This window comes from Silurus aristotelis, assembly GCF_946808225.1.
Source record: "Silurus aristotelis genome assembly, chromosome: 10".
Classification (NCBI taxonomy): Eukaryota; Metazoa; Chordata; class Actinopteri; order Siluriformes; family Siluridae; genus Silurus; species Silurus aristotelis.
This window is the reverse complement of record NC_139583.1, coordinates 26,590,736-26,605,381: the sequence shown is the minus strand read 5'-3', so window position 1 is coordinate 26,605,381 and position 14,646 is coordinate 26,590,736. Positions and strand designations below refer to the sequence as shown.

At 36.6% G+C, this 14,646-nt stretch overlaps 2 protein-coding genes across 4 annotated transcripts in view; one reads left to right on the top strand and one right to left on the bottom strand.

Annotated features, from left to right (window-relative positions):
* Nucleotides 1-284: 284 nt before the first annotated feature.
* Nucleotides 285-10,482, top strand: rec114 (REC114 meiotic recombination protein). Of its 2 annotated transcripts, XM_083553175.1 has the most exons (6): nt 285-460; nt 3,524-3,613; nt 5,309-5,392; nt 6,068-6,241; nt 9,684-9,755; nt 9,951-10,482. In XM_083553175.1, exons 1-6 carry the CDS (start codon nt 359-361, stop codon nt 10,113-10,115), a joined length of 687 nt encoding a protein of 228 aa, XP_083409301.1. In that variant the 5' UTR covers nt 285-358; the 3' UTR covers nt 10,116-10,482. The 2 variants fall into 2 exon arrangements, with proteins under 2 accessions (XP_083409301.1, XP_083409302.1); XM_083553176.1 differs by lacking the exon at nt 9,684-9,755.
* A 230-nt stretch (nt 10,483-10,712) lies between these two features.
* The window catches only part of nptnb (neuroplastin b), a 34,886-nt gene continuing 30,952 nt past the window's right edge, over nt 10,713-14,646 (bottom strand). Inside the window, exons 7-9 of one of the 2 annotated variants that reach the window (XM_083553096.1) lie at nt 13,200-13,221; nt 12,703-12,781; nt 10,713-11,829 (exon numbers count right to left, since the gene is read on the bottom strand). In XM_083553096.1, coding sequence (XP_083409222.1) covers nt 12,721-12,781; nt 13,200-13,221 — 83 coding nt within the window. In that variant the 3' untranslated portion in view covers nt 10,713-11,829; nt 12,703-12,720. The remainder of the gene's footprint in view (nt 11,830-12,702; nt 12,782-13,199; nt 13,222-14,646) is intronic. The other variant, XM_083553097.1, reaches the window with a different exon arrangement.

Sequence of the window (14,646 nt, the reverse complement as noted above, 5' to 3'; positions counted from 1 at the left end):
AAAATACAATCTAAACTGAGCTCGTTCAGAATGAATCATGCGATTGGTAGCTTGTTGCTAGCTTGTTAATTATATTGTCTACACCAGACAATAATGCAACATTTATTTTGGGCCCTCAATCAAGGCCCCTTATTCAAGCTTGTAATGGCTGTATGATCGCCTATGGAAGGAGCCGCCATTTTGAGGCTGCGTGTTAAACCGCACACTACCACACTAGATTGGGTGTCTAAATAGTGCGCAAGCGCAATGATACGATCACTATACATAGTGCACTTGGACTCTGATTAGGATGTAGCCAACTTTTCCGGTTTTTTATTCCTCATCCATCTTGTTAAAATATTGTCCACAAATTAAACTGATGGCTGAAGAAATTAAAACAACGCAGGCTGTCTGGAGGATAAAACGGTATGGGCGTTTTCTCCCCAAAGCCCAAAATGTTGGAGAAAACTCTTCATGGAAGGTAAAGAAAATGTTAATAATAATTATTAGCCTAGCTAAAAGTCAAGCTAACAGCTAAGCTAACTAGCGGAAATGACTGAGGGCTAATAATTAGCCATGTAGCTAACAAAAAAAAAGCAGCACAAAGTATTTAGTATTGTTATAACGATAAAAGTGTGTTGTATGTATATATATATATATATATATATATATATATATATATATATATATATATATATATATATATAAATATAAAAATAATACGAAGTAAAAACTGAAGTATTTAAATAAGAAAGTTAAGTTGACTGTAGAGTGGTGCAAGGCTTCTCAAACATTTATTTCGATTAAAATTTGTAAATACAATAAAACTATGAAGTATTTATTCAATAAAAATATGTAAATATGTAATATAAACATGCATTCGTTAATTTATTGGACATTAAATAACAGTATATATGCAGTACCAGTCAAAGATTTTGGACACCTTCTCTAATTCAGTGGTTTTTCTTCATTTTTTAAAAATTATTTTTAACATAGTACATTAATACTGAAGACATCCAGACTATAAAAGAACACGTATGGAATTATGAGGTAAACAAAAACCCAGAATATGTTTTATATTTATGTCTAAAGTATTTACATTTAGGTTTGATGACAGCCGTATTAGTGCTACTACAGCTACTGTACAAATCCATATAATGGCAAGAAACAATTAAGTAACGAGAAAAGACAGTCCATCATTACTTTAAGAAATGATCAGTTTATCAGAACGTTTTATGTATTCCCAAGTGCAGTCGCCAAAACTATCAAAACGCTATGATAAAACAGGCTCTAATGAGGACCATCCAAGGAAAGGAACATTAAGAGCTACCTCTGCTGCAGAGGATAAGTCTATTAAAATTACTAGCCTCGGAAATCTCCCATCTACATAAATGCTTCTTAGAGTTAAAGTGACATATTGTGATCTATTAAAAGTGGATGTTAAAATATAAGACTTTATGAGTCTGGCCTTAATGGTCGAATTGCAGCGATACATTACTTTAGAAGAACAACAAGCAAAAGAAACTTGTTTGGGCCAAAAAGAAAAAACAATAATAAATGGACATTTTAGTGAAAAACTGTGCTTTGGACTGATGTGTCCATATTTGATATTTTTGGCTCTTATCATCGTGCCTTTGTTGACCATATAAAGGGTGAACTGATGGTTTCTGGATGTGTGGTTTCCACTGTGACGTGTTGCGGCGCTTTTCCGTTGACGCTGTTGGTGACTTATTTAAAATCGAGGGCGAAAATTAACCAGCATGGCTACCACACCATTTTGCAGGATCATGCCTTCACATCTGGTTTGCATTTAGTGGAACCATAATTTGATTTCCAAAATACAATGACACCAAACACACCTCTAGGTTATGTAAGCTATTTGTCCAAAAAGCAGAGTGCTGCATCAGATGACATGGTCTCCACAATCACCCTTTTTAAATCCAAACGAGATGGGAAGAGAGAGCGAAGAAAAAGCAGCCAACAAGAACCCAACACCTCTGGGTTCCCGGTGACTACCTCATAAATCTGATGAGCGAATGACAAGATTGTACAAAGCTGTCATCAAAGCTAAATGTAACTACTTTTGACAGTCTAAAGTATAAATTATTCTGGTTATTTTAACACGTTTTTGTTTACTACTTATTCATTAATATTTTGAATATTTTCAGTATTAATGAACAATGTTAAAAATAATAAAAAAGGAGAAAATGCACTAAAGGAGAAGGTGTGTCTGAATGTTTGACTTGTACTGCATATATAAAATGATGCCTAGAGTCGATCCACTGAGATCCACTGAGATCCCGGATAAGCCAGATCCATTCAGAGCTGAGTATCTTGGTCTATTTACATAGATTCAGTTACTGGGCTCAAAAAGAATTTTACAAACAGATAGAGTTTCTCACAATACACAATACACTTGGAGAAACTTGTAAAAAGAAAACCTGGTCTTTCATCTTTACAGGTTTTTTTTTTTTTTTTTTTTAGCTCAGCCAATAAAAATCGTTCGATATGGAATTGCAGCAGTATTTAGGGCATTGTAGATTTTTTATCTTCTGATGTTTTTTAATCCGGGGGGCTTAAGAAGCTTTAATGACTGATGTGGGATTTTGAGGTTTACGCTAATCATTGATATAAAGATGTGACTAACTTTTAACTGACATCTATATTACATACCGGCTGAAATCACACGACTTAGCGCTCATAACTTGCTCACAATCAAAATCTGCATGGACAAAACACACTATATAATACAATATATATAATACAAAATAGGGGCTGTTTGAGGATTTATTATGTAAATCAGAACGACAAGTCAGCAAAATTTCCAACACATTTCTCAAATCCCACAATGCACTTCAGTGTAGTGTTGAACACACTTTTATTTTTATGCTGCAGTTCGAATTTTTCCCAGAAATATATTTCCTCGATCAAAAACATAATAACTTAATGTTACTCTTATTCTTAGGAAACATAAGGGGGCAAAAATAGTTTGATTGTATGTTTGGTTGTTGGTGCTGCCTCCACTTGATTACTGTATTAAAAAAAAAAATGATTCTGTCGAGGTCAGGGATGAAGTGGAGTCTTTTCTAAAACACTGTGTGCAAGGCATGAGTACATCCTGGAGGGGATGCTGGTCAATTACAGGACACCACACACACACACACACACACACACACACACACACACACACACACACACACACACACACACACACACACATTTAAACTTCAAGCTGCAATTTACTGTGACCAGTCCATTTATTGGCACGTTCCTAGTTGTTTGTGCATCGACATCCATTAGGTTTGTTATATAAATTACTACCATACCAGAATATATTATACAGGTGTTCAATTAAAGCACAGTGGCTAAAGTCTTCATATTCTCCCCAAGTGGAAAATACAGCCTTCCACAGAGCACTAGAAGAAGCATGAAAAGTAATTCCCTAATAATTTGCATGTTTTAAATATTTATAAGTTACTCACGATGCTAAATACAGCGAGAGGTTGACACAAAAATTATATATATACATTTGCACTTTTTAAAGGTGTTTGAGTCCAGTGAAAGCAAAGGGACGTTGGAGCTGAAGATACTGGAATCTGGTCACCTGCTCATCTCACAGGCTCAGGAACTATTGGTAAGGTCCAGAGGAGACATATTCAATACACGTAAAAACGGGCCACATGCGCTCCCCATTACAGGATTATGTTTAATCTGTTATGTGCAAAGCAGATACAGTAAAAAACACTACAACTGCTTAGTGTGGTGTTTCTCTACATTCAGAGAGGAAATTGCCTGGATACCACCCCCCCCCCGGTGATTGCCAGGCCAAGTGCATCTGAGCTCCTGTGATATCTCTGTACAGCGAAGCACAGTAGAAAAGGATAGAGGCAGAAAAGTGCCATTTCAGAGTCGTAGTGCCATACAAGTGGGCTCAAGCATTCAGGACGTAACACTGGGTCTTTTGATAGCCGGAGAGCAGACTCTGATTGATTGCCCTCATAATCTTCATTTATGGCTGTGAGCAGAAGAAAGAAAAAAAGTTATTTTTTGTTTTTATTTTTTCCCCAGACGCAAATGCTTCTGGGATCTTGTTTTTTTATTTTCTTATTTATTTAGGCATGACTAATATTTGTTTAGAGGAAAAAGAAGTTTTCACGTGGGTCATCTGGATTAGATCCGAATAAAAAAAATGGCGAGTGTTTGTGTTTAAAACATAAGCAATAAATTGTAAACTATTAGTAAGTCGGTTTATTTTAGACGTCTTGAACAAAAACTGACCCTGAAGGCCATAATTTATAATTTTATGTAATCATTTGTATCCTCGTTTAACCAATCTTAAGTTCCCAGTGTTCTGTGGATGTGGTTGAAGTCAATCTGGAAGAGACCACACCCATCAGATTTGATCATAGGATCGAAGATGATCAGGTAGAAGAATTTTGCGTTGATTTGCAGTCACAAATGGACCAAAGCCATTGCAGCAAAAAAAGTTCCCCCTCCCTCAGCATAACTGAGTTATTTGTTTTTTTTCTTATGTATATTGTAGATGTAATAAAGAATTAAGCATGATAGAAAAACACAGGATGTTTTGGGCAAACAATAAAAGGTGTATATACACAAAAATAGGCCGCTATATAAAATATGTAATAAATATGATTATGACTCTGAAAGCAAACTTTTGAGCTTTCTGGCAGCAGAACATTCAAGGTGTTTGGAAAGCTATTTTTGGCATTCATTAATTTTTCTAAGGGGAAATTCCTGTTTCTGGCAAGCCACTGTATGGACATGGAGGATTTTATGGAAATAGACCCCCCTGCAGGAATATTAAGGGAATTTCAGTTTGTAGGTAATTCTAGGTAAGCATTTATTGGTAAATCTGACTTCGGCTATTAAAGATATGACGATGTGGATAGATTCTTTTAGTCAAGTCAAGTCAAGTTTATTTGTATAGCGCTTTTCACAACAGACATTGTCTCAAAGCAGCTTTACACAAATCAACAGTTAAGGTGAATGGTGTGAATTTGTCCCTGATGAGCAAGCCGCTGGCGACTGTGGCAAGGAAAAACTCCCTTAGATGTTATGAGGAAGAAACCTTGAGAGGAACCAGACTCAAAAGGGGAACCCATCCTCATTTGGGTGACATCAAGAGTTTGATCATAAATCTTTCAACAATACAGAACACTGGAGAGTGAAAACTAACATGATTACTGGAGTATAAGATTATAAGTGATGTTCTTTTTGCAGTCTTATACAGTCTATATGGTTAGTCTTTTGTCAGACAGTCATTTCTTTGCCCTGATTGTTAAGCTATCGTTTTACTGTGTTTATACAGGAAGGCTTCTCTCTTCTCAACGCTCAGAGCTTTCTGAAGATCCAACAGAAATCAGATAGCCTGCTTTTCTACTTCACGCTGAAGGTGAGAGTTTGGAAAGCACGCTATGAATTCATTGGTGAGCTTGGTTGTGTTTTATAAATGTTGGGTTTAGCTCTAAAATGCTAAATATCATCGAAACGAGGCAGACAGAAGATAGATGATAGATGTATCTTCCCAGGAGCTGAATCTACCGCGTTCTCATTCATAGCTCTGACGGATGATCATATGCAAATGTACAGGGGTAGCTGTTCTGTGTGACCTTGAGCTTAAGCTTCAAAGGCATATGCTTTAAGTCTTTGTTTTTTATTAATTAAGGCAATTATCTCTCTACCAAGTGAAAGACTATACCTAGAAATTTTTCTAAAATTAATACTGATGAAGGATGGCTACACACACAGCTTCGATTGGCACATGTTAGGCACAGTGTGTATGTGAGTGAGGTGGGGAGTGGAGCAATTGTGCCCCCAAGGATAGGAATACCTGACCGATTTGACCTTGTGGGAACCAACCAAATGTACCCACAAGGTCAAAACTATAAAATGGTATAATAAAAGTTACTGAGGGCCTGATTTAGGTATAGGCAAAACATTCATTAGTTCTATTAATAACATCAATTAAATGGATTAAGTAAGACAGCATTTAAGTGTGTGTATGTGTGTGTGTGTGTGTGTGTGTGTGTGTGTGTGTGTGTGTGTGTGTGTGTGTGTCTTTTCACAGGAAGGGAGCCGTATGATACGACTACAGTTTGAGGGCAGCAGCAGGTCTGAAGCTGTAGATTTATGCAGGAAGGCAGTCGAAAGATTGAATGAATATCTGCCTGTAGGCACTCAGGAGCAGCCTGGCACTTCATTTACAACTCAAACCACTGGAATCTCTAACCAGCACAAGGAGGTACGCTACATGAAGGATGAAAAGCAAGAGCATATATATATATATATATATATTAGGGCTGTCCCGATTTCTTATTTCTTATAGAAATCATGCCGAGATCCAAAAAAATAAATTAAATTCAGAAACAAATGAGAAAGAAAGTAGTTAAGATCTATCAGTCTGGAAAAGGTTATAAAGGCATTTTTAAAGCTTTGGGACTCCAGTGAACCACAGTATTCACGAATGGCAAAAACATGGAACAGTGGAGAACCTTCTCAGGAGTGGCCAGCTGACCAAAATTACCCCAAGAGCACAGCGATGACTCATAAAAGAGGTCACAAAAGACCCAACAACAACATCCAAAGAACTGCAGGCCTGACTTGCCTTAGTTAAGGTCAGTGTTCATGTCTCCACCATAAGAAAGAGACTGGGCAAAACACAGAAAAACAAAAAGGAGGCAAACACTTTTTCATATACATAAAGAAATATTAAAGAGGCTAAATTAAAACCGTCAACGCAACACACGTTTATTTACGTTTTTTCCTTACTCGGATATATATATATAAAAAAAAAAAAAAAAAATCCACTGTAAAATAATTTTGTATTCACTAAACATTTGTCTCAAATCAAGCACCAAAATCCGCCATGACGCAAACATCCGGCATTTAAAACCGCCCGTGTGGAAACGAGGCAAAAATGTATATTATATATATATATATATATATATATATATATATATATATATATATATATATATATATATATATACATACACACACACACACACACACACACACACATCACAGAAGGTTGTGTACAGTCTCTCACAAAGCAGAAACAAATCTGAAATGGGACGCAACAAACTACACAATCCAATAGAGTGTATGTCAGACAATTTACCTGACCTGTGGTACCAACAGACCACTTCTGACCAAATGATTTATTTTTATATAATTTGAGCTGTGGATTACTTTCAGCACATTGTCACTGACCTCATGGTTTGAACTTAACAACTCATAGTCCCTGTGTAGATGTGAAAATACTCCCAAGCAGAAAACCAGCCTGCAGTCAATAATTTGATACCTGTAATGTTCATCTCTATATTTCTTTACTTTTTTTTTAAACATATTTATCTATCAGTGTAATTCGATTCTGGAATAGTGTCAATTTGGTCACATTTGCATTCAGCTATTGAATAAAGCAGAGCACTATTATCCTCCTCATTTCTCATCATCATGGTCGTCTTAACCTCATGCATGCACCTTGTGCAGGGAGTTTACGCAACAAAAAAACAAGATAAACAGCGTCACAAAGCTGCCAGTGAATTTTAATATAATCTAAAATGCCCACGTGTAGTGAGAGGAATTAAATTTGTGTTGAGCAAATTTTTAGTATTATGTACTGAATATAAAATTCCCAGTTACTAAACAAATAATGACTAAATGTATAAATTAAGCGAATGGCAAGAGTGAATCATCTCAATCAAAACATCTCCTGTGACGCATTACGCATTTATCAAAACCACTTGTCTCCTGCGTCTCATGAGTTGTTTCTGCCAGAAGAGCCGAAACATTGTCGCGACTAATTACCCAGCCATTAACATTGCAGGTTTTTCAGCTGTTAACTTTGAGAGGACACAGTGCTCTTGGCTCCCTGATATGATTACAGATTTATACTATAAAGAGTAATATTTTTGCTGGGAATTTACCGGCTTATGCTTTAACAGTTGTTCCAGTAAATCAGTCATTCACAAAAATCAGCTACCACTTAGTTAATGATAATAGAATGATGTTTTCTGTAGTTGAAATACAAGGATAAGAAATCCATGTTTGATAATTGACTAGGTTAAAAAAAATTTTATGCCAATCGATGGCGATGATTAGATTCAACTTTATTGTCATTATGTTCCGTTGCCTTGAACCGTAACATGCAGTCATTCGTACCTCTATGTGATTGATACGAATAAATAATGATCAATGAATATTACGATGATAATAATATGAATATAAATAAACGGTACATAGAAAAGGGGTTATGTACAATAAGAAGTGAGACAAAGAAGATACTGTATTCAGTGTAATTATAGTGCACTCTTGAGTGTTAGACTTTATATAAAGTATATTCTGAACAGTGCAATGTAGAGTACAGTGATGCAGTGTATGGCATTTAGTTCAGTGTGTGTGTGTGTCTGGGTTGGGGCGTGGTAGTAAGGAGTGTAGTGTAGGTGGTGTTACCAGGGTGCAGAGTTCGGCATGGAAACAGCAGATGACGCTGTTGATGATTATGATAATGATGCAGCAGGTCACATATGGGTGAGCATTCAGGCTGCGGTCCATTGTGAAGTAACCGCGGCAATCCCTTTGTCCTATTAAATGTTCGCCTTGTAACAGCTGAAGCTAGAGTCTTTTTTGAAAATATTGTAATATCAAACAGATCAGTAGTAAAAGGCTGTAAAAACATGGATGCACTGTCACCTGTTGCAGCACTATTTCGTTTTTTTTTTTTTTTTTTATTTAATTACAATTTACAGTTAATGAAATATACGTTTTGCTGAATGCTGGCAGTCATTTATGCCCAATTATATCAGCATAAACAATCTAACAGAACAAACTTTACCTTATTTCTCATTCAAAAGTCATCCTATCACAATGGACCAAGATTTTACAGTCAGAAAGAGAATTCAGATTGTAGTATGAACTGCTTCAGTTATTCTGTAGCACTCCAGCTGTCAATCACAGATCAGAAATAAGCCGTTTCTATGCTGACTGATGTAGTGAATAAAATGTGAAAAGTACAGGGTTCATAGGACTGAACCTGAGAACCACTGGCTTGGAAGTCCTTTGACATACATGTGGGATGTGATTACATTTACAGCAGCTGCTCTTATGCAGAGACCAAGATCTAATAACTACTAAACCACTTAAACCTCATTACTGCCATCAACTGGAGCCTGTTCTTCACAGCACCATGATTTAATTTTATGGGAACACTCACAATCCCTCAGTGCCATTTGTCGTACTGCAAAAACAGCCTTTGCTGTGGCATTTCAAGCATGTAAGTTAAACACTCTCCCCACTTTTAACTCATTGTGTTAAACCATGCGGGTTCGTCCCTTGAGGGTGTCGGCTCAAAATTTCTACAAGAGACGCACGTGTAGCTTTGCTTTCACTAGGTGGCACTCAAGCAACATTCTCCTGACGAGAACGATCGCTCTTGCAGATTCGGTTAACACACACATTTTGGCTGATTGGATGTTGAAATCGCCTGCAAGTTTCTGCCACGTTCTGACCTTCTCATTCAAAATGCACTATTACAACACGGCGACAGCAAAGCAGACACAGAATCAAGTAGTTCGAAAAAGACGAGCTCTTTCAATTAGTAACGGCCCTATTGATTGGGGTGAAAGCTCTTCAGTGTGAGACCTGAGACGGTAATGATCGTATCTATCCCTGTGTTTCCTAAGACTCCTGTCGCACCACCGCAGGCAATCCATGACGGTACTCAGGAATCTCTGTCCATCAAGCAGCTTTCTCAGGTACCACTGAAGACTTTGCTATTTGATCCACTGATTGATAAAAGACACTGCAGATACTGCAATGCAGGCATCGTCCTGGAAAGTGACGGTATTGGAGCAGAATGTCATTGTCATTCAGTTCTGAAGATCACAGAAGCTTAGTGTCACAAGATGATATCTGATTTTATACACAGTTACTGTTTGTTTTTTCCCTAGTATTTCCTGGGTGACAGTGGACTGTCCCTGCCTTTGGCATATCATCATTTCACTCTGCCTCCTGGTGATCTGGAGAGTCTATTGCGTCTGTGTTTGCTCGACTCTAGCTTCCCTGGTTTTGTAGAAGATGTGGAGAAGACGCTAAAAGGCTTAATCAAAGAATGAGGTACACCTCACAACTCGACAATATTCACAACAGTATTCACTTCAATTATCGGACATGATATGCATCGTGCACCAAATCCACTTAGAGTTGTTATGTTCTAAAACATTTCTGTTGAACTTATTGGTTGGTTAATGGTTTGCTTAATTTTGTTCCTGTCGCACACAAGAGAGTGATGAATCAGAACTATAGTCTGTCCAGTTCCCTCACTTCTTCAGCTATACTCTCTGCTCAAATGGATCTGCTTCCAAAGGTATAAGTTTGTGTTAATGTCTTTTAGTTCAGTATTGCACTTGTCTTCATTGCTAACTAGTACGATTTTTTTGTAAATGTTACACTGACCTTTGCTTACCAACAAAATTGGACGATCATAACGTTTCAGATGGTTTCATTTTTCCTCCTATTAAACACCTTTTTTTACAAAAACAAAACAAAAAAAAAACAGTTCTCCCTATGACATCAGTGCAACACACATTTGCGTAATTCTTAGGGGAAACAACAGCAATACAGCACCCGGATCGCAAATAGTCTTTCAGGGTGGATCCAGACTCGCAATCATTTATCTAATGTCAATCAAGCAATTCAAACGACACATTTCGTTCATATTTTTGAGCCTTTATTTGGAAAAAGAACAGTTGGTCTCACATGTTATTGTAATGGCTTTAGCTCCAGCAGGTGCCATCTTTACTTATTGGTCCAGTTGCACTGCAACACACTGATACATGGTTTTCTTTAAGAGAAGTATTCATGCAACTACAGCAGTGCATTTGTGCTGTTCCTGCATCCCGATGATCCCACAACATTAAAGCTTAGTCTCTGAAAGTCATCAAAAAACGAACGTGGCCCAGTGTACAGTTGCCATTAATTCTATTGGAATACATATTGCATAGGATAATAGCCATGCTATACAAGATTCATATCTGACTAAAAAGAAAAACAAGGTCGGAGGACATCGAGGATTAAAAAACTTCTTCACTTTTTACAGATATGCTATTATAATATTTGAACACTTACAGCTCAACCTGTACAAGACATCTAGGTAATTCTAGAAAATAAATATCCTTTATTCATCTTTTTTTAAAATTCTTTAATACATAGACAGTTCTCCGTGATTAAATACTGCTCTGCCAGTCACAGCTAGGCTCCTGCAGTCCAGCTTTACATAGAACACCTTTTGTTAAACTTTATGAGCTGATGATAAACTGTACAAAGAACTCAGTGGATCTTACTTTTTTATCTCACTTTTAAATTTGTTTAAAATAAAAAAAAAAAATTATAATAATTATAATCACACACACACTTAGGGTAATCCTCTGAAGCAACACTACACAAAGGGATAACAATAGAAAAAAAAAATGGCATGTTATTTGTTTGTTACTGCATGCATTCGACACGATATGCAAGTATGCAAAAGGATCGCCTTAGAAGGTTGGCATAACGAAAGGAACAATGTAAAACAGAAAAAGAAGAAAAAACCGCACAAAAGAGTAAAAATAATGTGCACACCTTTTTGAATGAATTGGATCAATTGTGTCCACACACACCATAAGACTGAATAAGGCATGCTTTAAGACAGTCCTTATTGTTCGTTTCTGCCAGTGATATGCTGTTTCTGTTTCGTTGGCCGAGTGAGGCAGGATATGCTTTATTAGAAATGGCCAGGAGCTTCTGCTCTCCTTGAATACCTTCATACGGTCAAGATGTGCAGTCAGGATTCTGTAAAACAGCAAGCAATGGGGAATGTTTAATACGAGAACGAGTGTGTTTTTGTGAGCTTTGGGTTAGGGTTAGGGTCTCTTAGGAGCTCTTGTGTTAACACTGATTTTGTTTCTAACATGTTTCTTAAATCCATTCGACGTACCTGTTTATTACAATCCATTGCGTTTCATTGCAATGTCTATTATACGTTATGTATAATAAGGAATAATAGAAAAAAAGACTGTCGTTATGCCGAAAATAATTCATTTACCTCACCATCTACCAGGAGTTGTGTGATATGAGCGTGTTTTATTCAGCTTTTACCACAGCGAGTTGCCAAACCATACAGTATTCAATCTATTAGTGCACATCCTTTTCTCTTTTGCTCTCAAAATCAAACTTACCATTTAAAGGAGAAACCAGGAAGCAGGAAACTTCAGTTCTAAAACCTCGACTACTCCGGCTATTTTTTTACACAACAGTAAACGTTACAAAGCGCAAAAACTGTCACCACAGTGGTGATGATAATATATTTTTTATATATTTATATACAGTATGTTGAGCCTCTGTCGACTGAGGTAACCTGCAGGTACAAATGTTCCAACCAGAACTACTTTCCAAGCCGTGACATATCTGCTGTGAGAATTCAGCCACGCTGTATATAAGACACCACAGAACTGCTGAATTCTCACAGCAGAAGGTGTTGAATAATTTTCTAAAACAGGACTAGCATTTCTGTAGTAACAGCTCATACACACATAATCCAAGCTGAATGTTAAATGTATGAATAAAATGTGTTCTCTAATAAAGAAAAAAACAAATGAGTCATTTATATGATCAAGTTTTACAAGTCATTTGCAAGTAATGAAGTCGTGGGTCAGTAATACTCACATTACTTGCTGTATTTGATCAGTTGGTGTTGCGGTGTCTCAGGTTTTTGTCTTTGTGGTTGTTGGTAGAGTTGGTTTTCCTGTCAGAGAAAAAGAAAACATTTTGTAGATGTTTAAAAGAAACTTATTTTGGTAAATTATGAAAATTGGGGCAACATTTGAGTTTATTGAAGTTACACAACCATTCAATGTGGACGCATTAGATTTAATTCTTACGTTTCACTAAATTAAATGCATTAAAAGCTTGAAGTTGCACTTTGTTGGAAAGTTAAGAAAACCTATGGTAATTTTTATAATTGTTAATCATGTTTCAAACTCGCTGCACATTCCTGTATGTATCTCACAGTGGTTATGTCTATTATTATTTTTCTTTGTTTCTTTTTAACAAAGAGCACTTCATCCTACTGTATGTTCACTAACACTTCTTACAATTTAATTTACACTGATGATTAAAGTGTTGATTGGTGTAGATAGGAATTAGGAAAGTTCAGGTCTTACATCGATCCAGCTGGTTCATCATCTTCATCCGGGTCAAAAAAAGGAGAGGAAAAGGAAAGAAAGAACAGAAAATGAAAGAAATGCATTAATAACAGCTATCATTTAATAGCCTTCTAATATGTTATTTAATAGTTATGTGTGTAACATCGAACAACATGTACAAGGCCGTAGTGACATTCATAATTTTGCAGTTTTAGAGGTTTTCTTGGCATTCACCTATAACAGGTTTGATATCTGTCTAACCCTCAGCTGATGAGCATTTTTTGCATCTATCAACATTTATGATCGGAATCACGATTTGAGACACCGATGGAGGATTAGTTAGTGTGTGAGTATGTGAAAGCCAACATGCATCTGCAGCCTGATTCAACATTCACCAAACAGGCGAAAAGGTCATATTTAGAGACGGAGCAACACGGCGAGTCAATTAACTGACACACAGACACGCCGTTTCAGATATACACACTCATTCCCAACGAAACCATGCAAGATTTTAAAGCCAGACAGCGCTTAAATACACTATTGCTTTATAATCTCAAGATTCTAATAATGAAGGCCCTTGCACAAGATTCTGATCAATAACATGATCTGACTGAGGTCACTTCCACCCTGTTTAAACTGTTCTGTGTTTACAAAATTACACGGTTTAGACACTTCCCTTAATAAACTGATCAGCTAATTTAGCTATTTCAGCTGGCAGTGTTGATCTTTATGAGTAAATTGTTGGACTCAATGTTTTCATGAAAATCTCTAATATTTAACTTTACTTTGATCTTAGGCACTTTGACTAAAAAATAAATACATGGACACTCAATTTTTTTCTAGCAATTTGTGGTTCTTCCCCAAACAGTCATCACAAAGTTGGAGACAAACAGTTGTATCTGATGTCTTTGGATGTGGTAGCATTCAATTTTTCCTTCACTTGAACTAGGAGACCCAGACGTGTTCCAGCATGACAATGCCTCTGTGTACAACATCAGCGCCATGAAGATATGGTTTACATGGGTTGGAGTGGAAGATCTTGAGTGACCTGTTGTAGAGCTCTGACATCAACCGTATTAAACACCTTTGGGATGAAATGGAATGCTGACTGCACCCCAGGTCTCCTCACCCTCACCTACAATAGTCTCTGAATTTACTACCACCTTTGTGGCTGAATGAGCACAAATCTCCACAATAACACTCCAACATCTAGTGGAACATCTATTCGGAAGAGGGGAGGGGTCATTGTAAGAGCAAATTGGGACTAAATGTGGAATGATATGATATATATATATATATATATATATATATATATATATATATATATATATATATATATATATATATATATATATATATATATATATATGGCATGTTAAAACTCATTGTAAAAGCCTGTGTCCTTTGTTCTGAATAGTTTTGGATGAGACTGCAGAACACAAGTATATACAAAAGTTACTGTATA